Genomic DNA, 19,614 nt, shown 5'->3' with positions numbered 1-19,614 from the left:
GAATTTATGCAATTGCGGATTCATTTCATATATCTTAGATTTCTTTTATTGCTGCCTTTCCTGATGTTGGCTCACATTTTTATGGGGTTGCAGATTGTCAGAGTGGAATGCTGCAAGCTGTTTTATTGATCATCAAGCAGGCACGCGATTTCTTGGCGAAGGGCTTTTTGATTCCCATTTGTTGTAATACATTAGTGTTCTTTTTCATTAATTTGTACGTGCATGTCGATGTTAGATCAATACGTAATTTATTTGTGGGAGGAAATTTCTAATTTGGGTTTTGACCTGACACAGTATTTGTATTGGATGTTGGGCAGGATTGTTGGGCATAGTCACAATCAATTGTCTCCTGCACAATGTCTTGGACCAAATCAGAAATAAGAGTCCTTCAGTAATGTGAGGTGAGAAATGTACTTTAATGACCTGAGGCCATTAGTGACATATTGTTCAGAGGCTTTAATGATTTCCTATTGTGTCACAATGATGAAAATGTTGGCTGCTGTTTTCACAGTTATTTATGGTGGACAACGCAGCCGATGACTGGAGGATAGCCATGACGTACGAGCGCATCTTCTTCATCTGCCTGGAAATCCTTGTGTGTGCCATCCACCCCATCCCGGGAAACTACACCTTCATTTGGAACGCCCGTCTGGCATACTCCTACGTGCCATCCCAGACGGACGCCGACGTGGACATCATCCTGTCCATCCCCATGTTCCTGCGGCTGTACCTCATCGCTCGCGTCATGCTGCTGCACAGCAAGCTCTTCACGGACGCCTCGTCTCGCAGCATCGGGGCGCTCAATAAGATCAATTTCAACACGCGCTTCGTCATGAAGACCCTCATGACCATCTGTCCTGGGACGGTTCTGCTGGTCTTCACCATCTCGCTGTGGATCATCGCGGCGTGGACCGTGAGAGCTTGCGAGAGGTGCCTGGATCCATTTGTTTTCTCACGCAGTTCTGTGCCTCTCAGCAACAATCATAGATAACACACAACAATTTATAATTTCTATGCATCCAAGAGCTCAATTAGTATACAGCAATAAAGTGTAGTAGAAATTGAAAGCATCCGTTCTCGGACACTGTGTGATTATCCTCTGTTTTGTTTATTGGGGAAAAAAAATTGAAATTGAATTAGGCAGCACGGTGAATGCATGGTTAGAGCATTCACTGTGGTTTGAATCCTGGCGCTAGCCTTCTTGTGTAGTAGGGGCCGGACTTGCCTGCTAAATTCCGATTAGTTATTTGTGCTGGCACTAACGAATGACTTCCGAATCCAAATTAAATCGTTACTCCTTGTACTTTTCCGAAATAAAGAGATGCTGTATTTCCAGCTAATGAAAAATCCAATTAGATTATTTGAAAACTATCTATTGAACCGGAAAAAGAGTACACTGGCGCGTTTTGGCTGCCGCTTCTCCCTCCAGGAAAGTTATTTAAATGACTTACTGTCCGCGATTGGCTGACGACCAGTTCAGGGTGTACCCCGCCTTTCACTCAGTCAGCTGAGATAGGCGCCAGCACACCAGCAACCCTAGTGAGGAGAAGCAGTTAAGAGAATAGCTGGATGAATGACTTACTATAACCAGGATCCCTCGTCATACCGTGACCAAAGGTAAAACCCGGGTTGGTTTCGCGCCCTCCGTAAATCCTCGCTGGCTGGGTAACCGGCTAGCTCTCGTCATCTGCCACGTTCTCCCATTCATTCTACCACTAGTCCACCATGCTACCCATTGTAATAGTAACACGTTTAAATAAGGAATAAATAAAGCATAATAAAAGTTCGCAGGCTTTAGCATGACCTGTCACACAGTTGTAAAAAGAAGATACCCACTAATGTAAAACATTACAACAGTGTAATGTCACAGGTCTGAATGGTTGTTTGTCTATATGTACCCTGAATTGAAATGAAATACTGTGCGAGAAATGCCGCAATGTAATGTCCCTGCATAAGAAACGCTGCTAAGCCTGTTGCATCCATTATTTATTGTAGATACCATGACGACCAGGACACCAACAGTAATTTTCTAGGGGCCATGTGGTTGATCTCCATCACCTTTCTTACAATCGGATATGGAGACATGGTCCCAAATACGTACTGTGGAAAAGGAGTCTGCCTCCTGACTGGCATTATGGTGAGAACATTGTCATTGCTTTGACACATGATACAATATATGCAAAAATTAGGGACAGCTGGAAATTACATCAACGGGAAGTGAAAATGGAAGAAAATATGGAATTGCTTTTCATACCTTTCCACTCTTCTACAATATTTTGAAGTCTGTGGGAAATGTTGTCCATTCATCCAGAACAACATTTGTGAGGTCAGAGCGAGGGCCTGGCTCACAATCTCTGTTGTAGTTCATTCCAAAGGTGTTTGGTGATTTAAGTTCTTCCACACCGAGCTCATCCAAGCATGTTTTTATGGATCTTGCTTTGGACACTGGGAAACAGAAAAGTACCTTCCCCTAACTTCTCCTGAAAATGTAGAAGACTACATTGGCCAGAAGAATCCAGTGGTCTGGTCCAACCCTTAATTGATTTAATGACTTATTATGCTTTAGTCCATCCATATAATGTATTTGATCATATACCATGCATTGTATTTATAGTTGTTTGGTTGTTGTATTTTTTGACAAGGGGATGAAGAAAACAACTTCCCTACTATCTCCACCAACTTGATTGGTGCTTTAATCCAGTGGCATAGCATCTACACTGAAAGCAAAAGTACTTAATTTTCAGTGACACATGATTAAAAGGTGGTAAACTGATTTAATTCCCTCCTTCTCCTTGAAAATATTCAAATAATATGTTAAATACATTTTAATCATGTGCAACCAATGTAGGTTTGAATTAAGTAAATTCAAATGACTTTTTTCAGTATAGTTGATGTAGTAGTGTTTCCTGTAGTAGTAGATGTAGCTGCATAAGTACACATGTTCAAATTAAGTAAATTCAAAGGTCCTTTTTTTTCATCGTACTACTACTACTACTACTACATCTGCCACAACTACTTCCACATCTACTGTACATCTATTATCATATCTATATTGGATTTTCCTCTGAAATTTTGAACCCAAAACATGTTACGCCACCACCCTTAACCTCCCCCCTACACTACTGCCTTCCTGGACTTGTCTATTAGAATGTATGAAACAATTCAGAAGATGCACGTTGGGATACATGGTGCTCATTACATTGCAACTTATTTAGGTGAAAATGAGTTGCATATAAAGTGGGACTTTACCGCCTATTTCCCAGGGTGCAGGCTGCACTGCCTTGGTGGTGGCTGTGGTGGCAAAGAAGTTGGAGTTAACCAAAGCTGAAAAGCACGTTCACAATTTTATGATGGACACCCAGCTGACCAAACGAGTGAGTCATCCCTCCATGCCCGCTTCTGTCGGCCTGATCATTTGCATCGGATTTTGATTAAACTTGTGCTTTGCTCGGGCCTCCAGGTGAAAAATACAGCTGCGAATGTTCTCAGGGAGACGTGGCTCATCTACAAGAACACCAAACTGGTGAGGAAGATGGACCATGCCAGAGTCAGGAAGCACCAGAGGAAATTTCTCCAAGCCATTCATCAGTAGGTGGCACACTTCTCACGTGCTATGCCCACACCTTTCATTCAGCCGAACCTGAATCCTGAATTGTTTGACACCTGTAGCAAACTAAAGAACTCTCATGTGTATTTGAATTGTTTTTCCCCTCATTGACTCACTTTCATTTCACAGCTAACGAGTTGATCTGGCTTTGCGTGGGCTCTGCATTGCAACATGCGCTAGAATATGCAAAGGTGATAAATGTATGTAAATCACTCTCGGCACCACGTAAAACTAAGAGGCTCTTGTAATCCATTTAATATTAAGAGCACCGTTAGAGTAGTCAGCATAAAAAGCTGTTAAAAAGACTTCTTGGAATGAGCTATGTACAACCCCAATTCCAATATAGTTAAACATAAATAAAAACAGAATACAATGATTTGCAAATCATGTTCAACCTATATTTAATTGAATACATTCCAAAGACAATATATTTAATGTTCAAACTGATAAACTTTATTGTTTTTAGCAAATAACCATTAACTTAGAATTTTATGTCTGCAACACGTTCCAAAAAAGTTGGGACAGGTGGCAAAAAAGACGGAGAAAGTTGAGGAATGCTCATCAAAAACGTGTTTGGAACATCCCACAGGTGAACCGGCTAATTGGGAACAGGTGGGTGCCATGATTGGGTATAAACGGAGCTTCCCTGAATTGCTCAGTCATTCCCAAGCAAAGATGGGGTGAGGTTCACCTCTTTGTGAACAAGTGCGTGAGAAAATAGTCGAACAGTTTAAGGACAATGTTCCTCAACGTACAATTGCAAGGAATTTAGGGATTTCATCATCTACGGTCCATAATATCATCAAAATGAAATCACTGCATGTAAGCAGCAAGGCCGAAAACCAACACTGAATGCCCGTGACCCGTCAAAAACCGACATCAATGTGTAAAGCATATCATCACATGGGCTCAGAACACTTCAGAAAACCAATGTCAGTAAATACAGTTCAGCGCTGCATATGTAAGTGCAACTTGAAACTCTACTATGCAAAGCAAAAGCCATTTATCAACAACACCCAGAATCTAAGATGGACTGATGAAAAGTGGAAAAGTGTTCTGTGGTCCGACGAGTCCACATTTCAAATTGTTTTGGGAAATTCTGGACTTCGTGTCCTCCGGGCCAAGGAGGAAAAGAACCATCCGGACTGTTATGGAAGCAAAGTTCAAAAGCCAGCATCTGTGATGGTATGGGGCTCTGTGTGTGCCAATGGCGTGGGTAACTTAAACATCTGTGAAGGCACCATTAATGCTGAAAGGTACATACAGGTTTTGGAGAAACATGCTGCCATCCAAGGAACGTCTTTTTCATGGACGCCCCTGCTTGCCAGACTTGCAAGACAATGCCAAACCACATTCTGCACGTGTTGCAACAGCGTGGCTTCATAGTAAAAGAGGGCGGGTACTAGACTGGCCTGCCTGCAGTCCAGACCTGTCTCCCATTGAAAATGTATGGCGCATTATGAAACGCAAACTATGACAACGGAGACCCCGGACTGTTGAAGAGCTGAAGCTGTACATCAAGCAAGAATGGGAAAGAATTCCACCTACAAAGCTTCAACAATTAGCGTCCACATTTCCCAAATGTTTATTGAATGTTGTTAAAAGAAAAGGTGATATAACACAGTGGGAACCATGACCCTGTCCCAGCTTTTTGGGAACGTGTTGCAGCCATAAAATAATGATTATTTGCTAAAATTAATGATTATTTGCTAAAAACAATCAAGTTTATCAGTTTGAACATTAAATATCTTGTCTTTGTAGTGCATTCAATTAAATATAGGTCGAACATGATTTGCAAATCATTGTATTCTGTTTTTATTTATATTTAACACAACGTCCCAACTTCATTGGAATTGGGGTTGTAAAAACATCCTGGTTATATGCGTGTGCGTATGTGTTGCTGTGGAGATGAAACATCGTCACAACTCATTTTGCCGTGAAGTATTGATTCATGTGTTGCTATCACTGTGGATGCGTTGAGTCTGGCGCCAGGCTGACCTGAGCGTTTTGTTTTTATGCTTTTTCTAATGGGCTCATTCTCACTCTTACCTGGCAGCTGGTCTTTCAGCCCGAGCCTCAGAGGATAGCCAAAGTGCACTGTGAGTCCACTAAAGTATCGATCGTAGCCTCACCTTGCTCGTGTTTTTTCTCCATTGACACAGAGGCTTCTTTCAGCGGCAATCAGCTCAGTGCTTTGTTCAACTAAAGGTGACTGACTGTGCTTTTGTTTAGTTTTAGAACCGCTGCTGTTTGTATGTTTGGTCACTCTCTATAGTTTGATGTCTGTAAATGGGCCTTTGTGTGTAACTTTCATTTGACATATCCGTTCATGTTTTTAAGGCCTGTTACTACACAAAATGTCTGCTGCTGCTGCTGCAACCCACATCCACATTTGGCGCTGTTTATTCAGGCTTCTTTTTTTACAGTCACCTCGTCGTGCCACGATGCCCTCGCAGTTCGAAGCGATGTTGTGATGATGACACACAGACCTTGGCCCTAAAGCTGAATCTATAAAGGAAGCAGATTGGGCAATTGGGAGGGAAAGAGTCACGTCCAGCGCCGCGTGGTCGTCTAGCGCTGAGTACCCTGTAGAGTAGAGATTGTTAACGTGCACAATTTGTTGTGTACTGCATGTGTGTGTGTGTTATCTTTGAGCGCCTCAAGTATTGGCTGAACTGAGTGCGTTGCTTGTATCAAGATGACTGTAGGACAGGAAATGGCCATCAGCGAGTAGATCAAAGTAGCGGGTTAGAAAAGACTATCCTGCTCTGTACGCCGTGCGTTCACAAAGTATTCGGACACCCTTTAATTCTATCCCATTAACCTAAGGTATACATTGGATTTATAATCGTCTATCCACTGTCGAGATTTTTATGTAAACACAGAGCACTGCTTTAGTTGGATCATGTTCTCAACATGGACCAAAAATGGTATCCCCTGCTTCAGTTTGGATGAATTTATGACATTTTTATCTCATATCTTAGGCTACTGTCATTCAAAACACAGGTAACAGTTTAATCGAGCTAACCATTATTGGAAGATCTTCTTTTTGTTGAACAACTTTAACGGTGCATATATGTAAGTGGCGGGCTGTGCATTTGGTACCTGGGACTTCAGCAGGGACTAATCCACTATCATGTCGCACTTATAGAAACCCTCAATTCTTAACAAAACCACAATATAACTGCAGGCAACTGTGCCATATATCTCATCTGGAGCAGTTCAGAATATGTTTTCAATAACATACCAAGATATTTTCCAAAATGTACGGTACATAATCACCGGCAGTGCTGATTAGTAAATGTATGCGTGTGTGCACATCACTCCACACGTGTTTAGTTAGTTGAACTTGGCGTGCGCTTGTCAACCATTTAGAGGACGTAAAATGGCTGATATTATTGTGAGAGCTGGCCCTGGAGAATTTGAAATCTCATTGGTTAAATAAATAAACAGTGCTCATATATTTTAAGTTACATCAGTCAGTACGACTGATTCTGAAGGCCCTAGGCAGATTACAGTATATTGGCACGGCATTACACATAGAGGCTTAAATCTAATTGGACAAAAAAAACTCTGACATCCACAATTCCACATACTGTACACGTACTATAAACTGCAGCAAAGAGAAATGCCACGAAATGAAGAGAATAATATGAGGGAATAAATAAAAACAATTGGAACAAATATTAGAATTTAGGTTGTAAATGTAGGCCAGTACTTCTGATGGTGTTTAGACGAGCAGAGAAGGCCTTGTTGGCCCTGATGGCTCACCACTGATATGAATACTGTATGACATAAATGCATAGAGGAAACCGAGTGACATTCATTGTATTTTTCCGCAATCATGCCTTTTAATTTATCAAATTTGTTATCGAAAGACTAAAACGATTTAAAGAAAAAAAAACATTCCACCCTAAAAAAAATCTACACTCAGGAGTTAAGTTAAATGTCACATTGACGTAGCAATCATTCAGCTACTTTTCCACTGCGGCGTACCAGCTCAACTCGACTGCAGGAAATTGCAAAAAAACATGCCGCATTGAACGCATCAGTCAGAATGAGACACACTAATAACCGATGGAAGAGCAGGTGTGTCTTGTGTATTTAATTCTTGGTTTGTGGCTGTTGTCATGCAGAGGAGACTGAGGGAAACATAAAAACGGACTGCTGCAGCAAAGTGGAGATTGTGGAGTCAAATCCTGGAGCAACATGATAAGCTACTGTTCGCATTTGTTTTCATTTGTGTCATTTCTAAGCGTGTATCCTCAAATGTTACAAGGACAGTGACAAATCCATAATCTATTATGTTGAGAAGTGTTGCAGTCCAACCACAAGAACGAAAAGCAAGATTTGAGGAGTTTGAGAGCAGGTCAAGAACGAGGCATGAAGAGACAGAGAACATGTTAAGGCTACAGTAGTATTATAACATATGTAGTAATCTATAAAATGTGAAAATAAAATGTTGTCTGGAATACTTAAAAGAGGCACACTTGGAACCCGAAAGAAATAGTACCTCGTAAAACCAGGAGTAGTGCTGGCTTATTACGAAGAAAAATCATTTCAAGTGGTACAAGGGCCTGAAAAAAATGAATAAATAAAAAAAGCTGAAGGAGTTCGGAATACTTTGCGAATGCACTGTGTGACGTGTGGTGCAGCAATGTGAAACATCAAATCACATCGCTGTGAGACGTCCTCCCTTGTGGCAGTAAAGGATGTGAGGCGCAAACAGCTGTAAGGCCGTTAACGCTTTGAGGCACCGTCTGTCTGTTTGGCCAAGCATAAGCATCCTGACGTCGGCAGCAAGGTTGTTTTCGCCGCTTCAGTGTCTGTGTGATGGCTTCGTGTAAGAGGGGGATTGGACGCAGTGAAGAGAGCGAGCGCAGCAGCTAACAAGAGATACTGCAGAGAGATAACACTGGTTACTGAAGCAATAAGTCAAGACGGTCGAGATGAGGTTTGCGCAGCAGCCAGACTCGAGAGAAACAGATTATTTTGCCATCTGAGTATATGTCGATATGATGTTGCAATAATTCATTTGTCTACTTCATGTTTCCTTTTTTTGTCCTGTTTGTTGTCTTCACTCAATGCAATAGAGCTCGAAAGTAAGTGTTCGCCTCACATTTAGATCCAGACCTGTTGTGTGCATGCTAACGAGAGCTTGTCCTCGAACCCGATATAGTTTGACTAAAAATGACACACCCTCATTTGATAAGTGAAATTCATGCCGTAGTTTGGTTTTGCGATAACACATTTTGCGTTGCAAGCAAATCGCAATTACACTGATTTTATGACAGAGGAGACCCACACTACGCAGTGTCAACACACCAACAGATGCCCGTCAAGTGAATTTCAATTATCAGTGATGGAGGGTGTTCTTCTTTCCATTTCTGCATGGGTGTGATGACAATTTGATCTTTAATCAGAAAGCAACTGATTAAACGCCAATCAACTGTGCTTTCATGTACCAAAGGATGACGACTAGAGCTCTACAGCTAGCAAGTGCAACATTTTTCTACCATATCCCGTGTTTCGTTGAACAGCTTTGTCAACCGGATCAGGGCTCGGGGGTCATCTTTCGGTGTGTGGAACCATTGTTTGACCTGCTCCTACATTTCCTCTTATTACTCTGTTGGATGGCACTGTCGCAAAGATGATGGCGGCAGCTGTCATACATTGGCCTTTCTTGAAACTTATAGGTCCTCTGAATAGTATGTTATAACTTCAGTAGGAAGCATACAAAAGGTGAAGCATGTTCAAACTGAACTATTTTGCAGCAATATGAGCATACATGTGCATGCATAAATCAATAAACCGTGGACAAACATTTTATTCTCCCACATAAATTCTATATTTTTCTATAATTTAAAAGCAGTGATGTGGTTAGAATGTTTATCGGTAAAAGTAAGAAATGTTAATAACACTTGAACAAAACCCAAATATGTGTATTTTTCCTCTTTCACTATTATTAGTTCTTTACTTTTCATACCAACCCGACTGAATTATCATAAACACGGGCTGTGGCAAAGTCTGTTATTAGGACATAACAATACAGTGGAACCTTTGCCATCGTAATTCTCATGTTTGAAGACTAATGACAAAATTGTAATATGTATGTTCTGTTGCATCTCATCTTCTTAACATTATTAATTTCAGTGTTAAACAAAGTTGCCTAGCCATGTTGGGTGAGTGGTTAGCACATCCGCCTCACAGTTCTGAGGTTGGGGGTTTGAACTCGAGCTTCGGCCTTCCTGTGTAGAATTTGCTTGCTTGCTTGGGTTTTCTCCGAGTATTCTGGCTTCCTCCCAAATTCATCTGTTAAATTGATTGAAGACTCTAAATCGTGCAGAGGTGAGTGTGAATGGTTGTTTGTGTGCCCTGCGATTGGCTCACTCGTAATAAGCAGTATAGAAAATGGATGGATGGAAGAAGTTAACCACATTAAGTATTGATAGTATAGTGTCCAAACAATTTAACACTGCGGGCTGTTTTTTTGTTGACAGTCTGCGACAAGCTGGGTGTTCCAGCGCAGTGAGGGTGTGTCCTTGGAGATGCACGCCATGGAGTGAAAATTTGGTGGCAGAAAGTCGATCTAAATTCACGCCTGCTCAGACCACGTCTGACTTTTGGCACACTTTTAGCCCAATGGGCTAATACAATTTTGGTGAATTTGATCGGAGCAAATGCAGTGTGTGGTGAATATCAGAAGTATTCCATTTATAAATATGTGAAAAGTGGGAATTAGATTCATTGTAGAATGCAATTCATTGAATGCATTATTATTATTATTAAACCTTTAAATCATCCCACTGGCCGGCACAGCAGCGCATGGACGATCAGGGGTTGGGTTAGGTACATGAGGGCTACGGACATATTTAAGTCAACAGCGTTTATCACCAACTCTTACTGTATTTAATAAGGGTACCCGCTCACATTGTCTGTTACCACACTGGCCAAGAGCAGTGACAATGCACGGATCGCTGCGATTATGCATCGTCCTCTTTCGCACAGAGATGTCTCCGTCGAAACTGTCATTGTGCCACATTTCAAGGGGATGAGGGGAGACGCTTTGATTGGTCGACTGTAGACACACGTACAGTGGCGGAACCCACCCACTCTCGGATCCGCCTGGCTGTGCTGGTCTACGAAATTAGCAACAGCTGTCTAACCCGCCCTTGGCGCAGAGTTGCATCTGCCGCCGTGTCTGATTTACACCCCTTGTTTTCAATTATGAAGACACTGCGATGATGATTAGCGGCGCAGATGTACCTTTCGCATGTCAATTTTAACATTTGGATTTGTCGTACATGAGTGTAAATGTGAGTTAAACTCTGTTATTATTTAAATAAAAACTCTAAATTCTAAGTGTTGATACAATTGTAATCGCTGATGTCCCTCACTAATCCTTTTTCCATCCATCCATTTTCTGAGCCGTTTCTCCTCACTCGGGTCGCGTGCGTGGTGGAGCCCATCCCAGCTGTCATCGGGCAGGAGGCGGGGTACACCCTGAACTGGTTGCCAGCCAATCGCAGGGCACATACATACAAACAAACAACATTCGCACTCACATTCACACCTACGGGCAATTTAGGGTCCCCAATTAATGCATGTTTTTGGGATGTGGGAGGAAACCGGAGTGCCCAGCGAAAACCCACGCAGGCACAGGGAGAACATGCAAACTCCACACAGGCGGGACCGGGGATTGAACCCCGCTCCTCAGAACTGTGAGGCTGACGCTCTAACCAGTCGGCCACCGTGCCGCCTAATCCTTTTTAAAATTCTTCATTGTTTTACAAGTGCAAAAGGTTAACAATCGTAAAATGTAAAAGCAGCTAAGCTGGAGCCTCTCCCATCTGACTTTGAACGAGAGGCGGGGTACACTCGGGAATGATCGTCAGTCAATTTCAGGGCACCTATAGACAAATAACCATTCTCACTCACATTCACAACTGTGGATAATTTAAAGTCTTCAGTAAATCTAATATGCATGTTTTTGCAATGTGGGAGGGAGGCAGAGTAAACACCACTTTCCACTGTGCTGCCTCTCTGTTTACGTATATTAAAATACTTACTCTTACGCTTTAATGATATTTGTGATGCAAGCGTGTTGCATCACAGACGGCGCTTTTTAAAGGATTCAAGTTATCACTGTTATGTTATGTTCCATCCATCCATTTTCTGAGCCGCTTCTCCTCACTAGGGTCGCGGGCATGGTGGAGCCTATCCCAGCTATCATCGGGCAGCAGGCGGGGTACACCCTGAACTGGTTGCCAGCCAATCGCAGTATGTTATGTTCAAAATCTGAATTTTACGACCTCAGAGAGGTTCGACTTTAGAGGTTCCACCATATCCATTCCATTAGAGGTGCTTTCCCTTCCCACCCCCAAGGTTAACATGGGAGACGAGGCGAGAGCTACGCCAGCAAAGCGACTTATGTGCCTTTTAGCTGAGAGATATGTGAGGAGAAACGTGACCCGAGAGGAAGGTCAGGCCGAAGCCAGCAGCCAATCATTTGCACGGCCGTGTGACAGACGCCGTAAAACTGTCAGCTAAGATGAAAGTATGACTCGGTGGCGCAAATGTCCACGTCGTCCTTTTATGAGCTAGACAAAATAATGAAGAGGGCCACGATAAAAGTCTAAATAAATAATAGCACACAGCGCTAACAAGGAGAAACACGCCGAGAGGCTTTGTGTTGCTTGGCTCTCCTGATGAATAGCAAGCAGATTTAGAGGCTGTTCCTATGCACGGGCGCCCATGGCGGGTGATTGACCAAGGAGAGGGGACGCGTAGGGAATAAAAGACAGGGTGAGGCGGACTCCCTGTGCTGACCTGCACACTGTTGTCACTGCTATCGGTCATCCAGCCGAGTCCTACATCAACTGAGGCCAGGCTCGTGTGACTTTCAATGCATCGTCATGCATATTGTCTGTCACACATTTGATTGATAAAGATGGTAGGAAAAGTCACATTTTTGGAGTCATTGTAGTTGCATATTGGGTGTTTTGGTGTCAATGCTCCTTTGGCGCCCGCTGTTGGTCATGTGTGTGCCTGTCCCCTGGACAAAGAGGCTCTTCTAGCGTTTACACGAGAACACGCGTGCCAGCACATTTAGTTCCCTTGTGGTTGTGCAGCCATTTACATGACTAAATGATCCTATAAGTGCATTCAATTTATCGAGAGGTTTATTTATGGAGATTTTCTTTTTAAGGGCACACGTGGTGAAAACTGGACAGCTGTTTTTTGAAGGTCACTGAAAGGAGAATAGCAAATTAGTACAAGTGAATTATAATGTGTGCAGTAGTTACAATTCAGACTTGAGGAATACATGTCTGGGGGAATTGATAGATTACAATAAAATATGTAACAAAAACTACAATTACGTCAACATTTAAATAATTTTTTCTTTGAATGCAATTTAAAAGTCAATGTTTTGGGGTTGTTAAATTTTAGTGGAATAATAATGATATAATTAAATAAAATATATTAAATACAATTACTCTTTTACTTAAATTATTCTTGGGATGGAAAATTACAGTAAGTTAAATTTTAGCTGCAGATTGACTTTTGGAGTTGTTAAAAAATACTTTTGTAAGACAGTTAAAGATACAGTGGCTGAAATAAGTATTTAACACGTCACCATTTGTCTCACTAAATATATTTCCAAACGCGCTATTGACATGAAAATTTTACCAAATGTTGGGAAACCCCCAAGTAATCCATACATACAAAGAAAGTAGAACAAATGAACTCAGAAATTAAGTTATGTGTAATAATGTGATATGACACAGGGAAAAAGTATTGAACACACCAACTGGTATTTATGTTTTACTTTGTACAAAAGTCATTGTTTGCAATGACAGGTTCAAGACGCCTCATGTATGGAGAAACTAGTCGCTTGCATTGCTCTGGTGTGATTTTGGCCCATTCCTCCACACAAGCTGTCTTCAAATCTTGAATCTTCCGTGAGCTTCTTTTATGGACCTTTAGTTTCAGTTCTTTCCATAGATTTTTGACTGGATTCAAGTCAGGTGAATGGCTGGGCCATTCTAGCAGCTTTTTTTTTCTTTGAAATCAATTGAGAGTTTCCTTGGCAGTATGTTTTGGATCACTGTCTTGATGAAATGTCCATCCTCATTTCATTTTCATCATCCTCGTAGATGGCAGCAGATTTTTGTAAAGAATGTCTTGGTACATTTTCCCATTCATCTTTCCTTCAATAATGTGATGTTTACCAATACCATTTGCTGAAAAGCAGCCCCCACACCATCATGTTCCCACCTCCATACTTTGTTTTTAGGGTGATGTGCAGCGCCATTTCCCCTCCAAACGTGGATGCATCATGGCATCCAAACAGTTGAATTTTGCTCTCATCAGACCAGACTATATTCTCCCAGTATTTAAATGGCTTGTCCAAATGTTGTTCAGCAAACTTTAAATGTCCTTTGACATGCTTTTCTTCCCCAGCAAACGGGGTCTTGCATGGTGAGAGTGCATCACTCACTGTTTTCCTTGTGAGAGCAGTATCTGCTAATTCCAGGTCTTTTTGAAGCTCTCCACAGGTGGTCCTCGGCTGTTGGACAACTCCTCTGATTATTCATTGCATTCCTCTGTCAGAAATCTTGCGAGGAGCACCTGATCATGGTGGTGTGACTGGCTTTCCACTTACGTATTAATGCCCCATCTGTGCTCAGTGGAAAGCTCAGAAGCTTAGATATGCGCCTGTAACCAATGCCATCGTAATGTTTTGGAACAATTACTTTGCGATGGTCTTGTGGCAGCTCTCTGCTCTTACCCATCATGAGATGTGTCTTGACTCACACCTTGGTAATGAGACTTTTTTGTAGGTGTTGTCTTGGCTTTCCATGCCTTTTTGCACCTCCTTTTCTTCATGTGTTCAATACTTTTTCCCTGTCTCAATTCTCATTTTTACACACAACTTAATTTGTGATCTTATTTGTTCTACTTTCTTTGTATGTATGGATTACTTGGGTTGTTCACAACATTTGGTGAAAATTTCATGTCAATAGCACCTTTGGATATATATTCAGTGAGAAAAATGGTGACGTGTTAAATACTCATTTCAGCCGCTGTATATGAGAACTTATATTTACCTAAATTGTTCCTAGGAATACCAGTTAAATGAATGTCATAAGCATATACTGACAGATGGAGCTGATAAAATATCAATACAATTTAAATTTCTTCAAATGAAATGATTAAGCATGTTTATTAATTTGTTTGGGTCCACTTTGCTTAATGAGGCCATCTCAAAACATCACACTCTTTAAAACTTATAGTTTAGCAACCTGGGGGGGCATAAATCCAACATCATTCCTCTTTTCAGAACCATTCACAAATATACAGTACATCAACCCAAAAGTCTCACTTATAAAAAGCAGCAAAAAGGATTGCAAGTGTGATTTTGCATCTGCAGGATGTCCAATCTTTTCATGTTCAGATAGATAGTCACTGTCACGATGTTTTCACAAAAAAAAGAAAATAAATGCAAAAGACTTACTGTATTATTTTTTTGTCAAGTGGCAATTGAACCTGTACCACATTAAAGTGCACTAGTGCTCCAATTTGAGTCAATTTCATAGCTGTACAAGTGAAAAGCTCTACAGTAGCGCGTTCCCTCCTTGAGGCTCCTTTCCACTTGCATGCAGCTCCAACCAGAGTGACCCCTGCAAACCCTTGCATTCTTTCTCATTACACACACATCCTTGTGCATGACCCGGGCCCGTGCTGCGTGTGTATGCCCTGTGTGTGCACAAAGCTAACCCAACCCACTATTGATAGCAGCGTTCCTTTACCGGCCTATGGATGGTCTTGTGTTCAGATTGAGAAGTGTTAAAATGGAGCAACGCAAGCTGAATGACCAAGCAAACTCTCTAGTGGACCTTGCCAAGGTAAGATATATGGACTATAACAGATATCTGCTGCATTGCACATGAGAAAAGACTGATACACTTCTCTTCTTATGTGTGTGTTGTTGTGGCGCATGCCACGTCACTCTTCAATCAAAGTCTACAGGTGTCAAATGAACAGACAGGCGTTTCACGTGTGCCAATTCAGGTTGTCTGCATTCATCTCGTCTTTTCTTCCACAATGTGTTTTGACAATACAGCCCCCCTGTGTGTGTGTACTGTGTGTGTGTGTGCGTGCGTGTGTACTGTGTGGGTATTCTGTCAAGGTTTGTCACCAGATGCACTAAACAGAACCTTTAAAGCCCCCATATTTTGCCAAACCAACTTTTTCTACTATTTGGGATGTAATATTCTCTCTTTGGTGCCACAGTAAACATGTGAAATATGAATTAAAGTCATCCGTGCATTCCTAAGTTCCAGACGTTTTTCTGCCAAGAGGCCTGAAATCAGGTCATTTAAATTTTGTCGCACTTATCTACGCCACTGGTGAAGATCTCCGCCTTCCTTTTCCGCTCCCGAGCCAGCGCTGTCAACACAACAAACACGTGGGCTCTCACAAGTGGGTCTTCTACACGGAGGCAACCAATCAGAGGAAAGGGGGCGGTCTTAGCCAAATATGAACAACGCGGATACAAACCTGGTCAAACAGAAGTACAGTGGTGTGAAAAAGTGTTTTCCCCCTTCCCGATTTCTTCTTTTTTTGTTTGTTTGTCACACTTAAATGTTTCTCTTCATCAAACAAATTTAAATAGTAACCAAAGACAACAGAAATAAACACAAAATTCAGTTTTTAAATGAAGGTTTTTATTACTAAGGGAGAAAATAAATCCAAACCTACATGGCCCTGTGTGAAAAAGTGATTCCCCCCCCCCCCCCCCCCCTCCCCCCATTAAAACAGTACTGTGGTTTATCATACCTGAGTTCAATTTCTCTCGCCACACCCAGGCCTGGTACTGCCACACTTGTTCTCAATCAAGAGATCACTTAAATAGGACTTCTCTAACAAAGTGAAGTAGACCAAAAGATCCTCAAAAGCGAGACATCATGCTGGGATCGAAAAGAAATTCAGGAACAAATGAGGAAGAAAGTAATTGAGATCTATCAGTGTGAAAAAGGTTAATCCATCCATCCATTCATTTTCTGAGCCGCTTATCCTCACAAGGGTCGCGGGAATGCCGGAGCCTATCCCAGCGATCATCGGGCAGGAGGCGGGGTACACCCTGAACTGGTTGCCAGCCAATCGCAGGGCACACATAAACAAACAACCTTACAATCACACCTAGGGGCAATTTAGAGACTTCAATTAACCTACCATGTGGGAGGAAACCGGAGTGCCTGGAGAAAACCCACGCAGGCACGGAGAGAACATGCAAACTCCACACAGGCGGGGAAGGGGATTAAACCCCAGTCCACAGAACTGTGAGGCAGACGCTCTAACCAGTCTCCACCGTGCCGCCAGGAAAAGGTTAAGTCATTTCTAAAGCATTGAGACTCCAGCGAACCACAGTGAGAGCCATTATCCACAAATCATGAAAACAGAACAGTGGTGAACCTTCCCAGGAGTGGCCGGCCGACCAAAATTCCAGAACAGCCCAGCGACGACTCATCCAAAAGGTCATAAAAGACTCCACAACAACATCCAAAGAACTGCAGGCCTTACGTGCCTCAGTTAAGGTCAGTGTTCATGACTCCACCATATGAAAGAGAGTGGGAAAAAATGGCCTGCATGGCAGAGTTCCAAGACAAAAACCACTGCTGAGCAAAAAGAACATTAAGGCTCGTCTCAATTATGCCAGAAGACATCTTGATGATCCCAAAGACTTTTAAGAAAATAGTCTGTGGTCTGACGAGACAAAAGTTGAACTTTTTGGAAGATGTGTGTCCCATTTCATCTGGCATAAAATTAACACCGCATTTCAGAAAAAGAACAACATACCAAAAGTCAAACAAGATGGTGGTAGTGATGGTCAGGACCTGGTAGACTTGCTGTGATAAATGCAACCATGAATTCTGCTCCTCAAGTTGAAATGAACTTCTTCCACCTCTGAATAGCCGAAGAAAAACAAAATGAAGACTTTGGAGTGGCCTAATCAAAGTACTGACCTAAATCCTATTGAGATTCTGTGGCATGACCTTAAAAAGGCAGTCCATGCTTGAAAACCCGCCAATGTGGCTAAATTACAACAATTCTGAAAAGATGAGTGGGCCACAATTCCTCCACAGCGCTGTAAGAGACTCATTGCAAGTTATCACAAGCGTTTGATTGCAGTTGTTGCTGCTAAGGGTGGCCCAACCAGTTATTAGGTTTAGGTGGCAATCACTTTTTCACACGGGGCCATGTAGGTTTGGATTTTTGTTATCCCTTAATAATTAAAAAAACATGTAAAAAGCATTTTGTGTTTACTTGTGTTGTCTTTGACTAATATTGTTTGATTGTTTGTTTGTTTGATCATGGGGAACAATTAAGTGTGACAAACATGCAAAAGATTAAAAATCAGGAAGGGAGAAAATATTTTTTTCACACCATTGTAGCTGTCAGAGGGGCCTTTTCTGGATACTCGGATGACAAAACCAAGGTGCTTTTTTAAACGAAATTGACACTTTTATACTAACTCCATGTTAGAGAGTCACTCTATGGCGGTCTAAATAGCTTTAAAAAAAAACACCAAAAAAAACACGACCTTTAAGGTTAAGAGCGGGCAGCAGGCCAACCTGACACAGCAGAACCAGTAACCTGAGAAAAAGAATTTCTGGGTTCTGATGATTCACACACACACACACACACACACACAGAGCGAGCGAGAGATAGAGCAAGCGTTTGACGTTCAAAAGAACACTGCAGTGAAACTGGATCAGAGCCAGCATGTCATGAAGTCTAATATTTGGCCATGTGCTATAAAAACAGCTGCAAGTTGGCTTTTATATGCACACAGCAGCTGTTTTTTGGCCACTTTGTTGTAATTAAAGTGTTGCCATAAGAGAGCAGTGTAGATGCAAATTGCGCTTCATGGAGCTGCGGTACCATTTGCACCTGCGTACATTATGTGATACATTTAATAGAGCACTTTTCCTCCACTATTTTTTCAAATAAAAAAAAAGATGCTCAATTAAGTGAAAGTGGATAATTTCCCATGGCACGGTGGTTGGGAGTCACTGCTGTAGAGGTTGAGTTTCTCATATTATGAAGGCCTTTATTTTCTCCTATATGGCCAGTACCAGGTAACTATTAAGTTAAAGGTGTTTATTAGATGGGAAGCCTTGCTATGTACAAACCCTTCCATCCATTTTCTATAGCGCCAGTGTCGCAGATTAGCTGGAGCATATCTCAGCTGACTATAAGCGACATGTGGGTTACACCCTGGACTGGCTGCTAGTCAGTCACAGAGCACAGCCAAACAACCATTCACACTCACATTTACACCTATGGACAATTTTTTTTTTTTCCAGGACGGAAAAAGTCGGAGCATTTGTAAGTCAAGTTACCACTGTATTTCCCATGCTATATATGCTGTTGTTTTTTCCGCACTGGAATGCCTTGTTTCTTGGTGGGGAGCAATACAATGAAGGTATATTCACTGAGGTTATCCCGACTCTGTCACTGTCTCTCTTCAATTGTCCTTTTTCAAAGTGACAGTTTCTTCAAAAGGGGATTTTGTATTCTTATATTTTTAAGTAAATGAACCTCGCTATCCATAGAATATGTAAATGTGTCACGTACGTGGTTAAGGCGAGGGCGAGTAACGCAAGGTGAGAACATGGTGGACCCAATTGCAGGGAAGCAGGGAGGCAAGGCAGGAGTGCGGGAGTCTCAAAATAATATTTAATCTTAGAAAAGGGAAAACTGAACAAAGTCCCACAACAGATACCACTCAAATCAAAGTAGCAAAGAAACACTCGAATATCTAAAACTGGAAACAAACTATGACCTGTGAGTAAGACGTGGAATAGAAACGGAAAATGACACCTGACAATGACATACCACAATGACAAAGACAACTGACGACTATGACATGGCAGAGACATGTGACAACGACAATGAACCGACAAGAACTGAAAGAAACCAGGGAACTAAATACAAAC

At 41.9% G+C, this 19,614-nt stretch overlaps 1 protein-coding gene across 1 annotated transcript in view; it reads left to right on the top strand.

Annotated features, from left to right (window-relative positions):
- kcnn2 (potassium calcium-activated channel subfamily N member 2) overlaps positions 1-19,614 on the top strand; it is a 37,608-nt gene that overhangs the window by 13,632 nt on the left and 4,362 nt on the right. The window contains exons 3-7 of the mRNA XM_061698708.1: positions 512-930; positions 1,996-2,137; positions 3,264-3,374; positions 3,461-3,588; positions 15,447-15,516. Of these exons, the coding sequence (XP_061554692.1) occupies positions 512-930; positions 1,996-2,137; positions 3,264-3,374; positions 3,461-3,588; positions 15,447-15,516 (870 nt within the window). The remainder of the gene's footprint in view (positions 1-511; positions 931-1,995; positions 2,138-3,263; positions 3,375-3,460; positions 3,589-15,446; positions 15,517-19,614) is intronic.

Source organism: Phycodurus eques, chromosome 15 (assembly GCF_024500275.1).
Source record: "Phycodurus eques isolate BA_2022a chromosome 15, UOR_Pequ_1.1, whole genome shotgun sequence".
Classification (NCBI taxonomy): Eukaryota; Metazoa; Chordata; class Actinopteri; order Syngnathiformes; family Syngnathidae; genus Phycodurus; species Phycodurus eques.
Note: the sequence above shows the minus strand (reverse complement) of the source record. Positions and strands in the feature narration are given on the sequence as shown.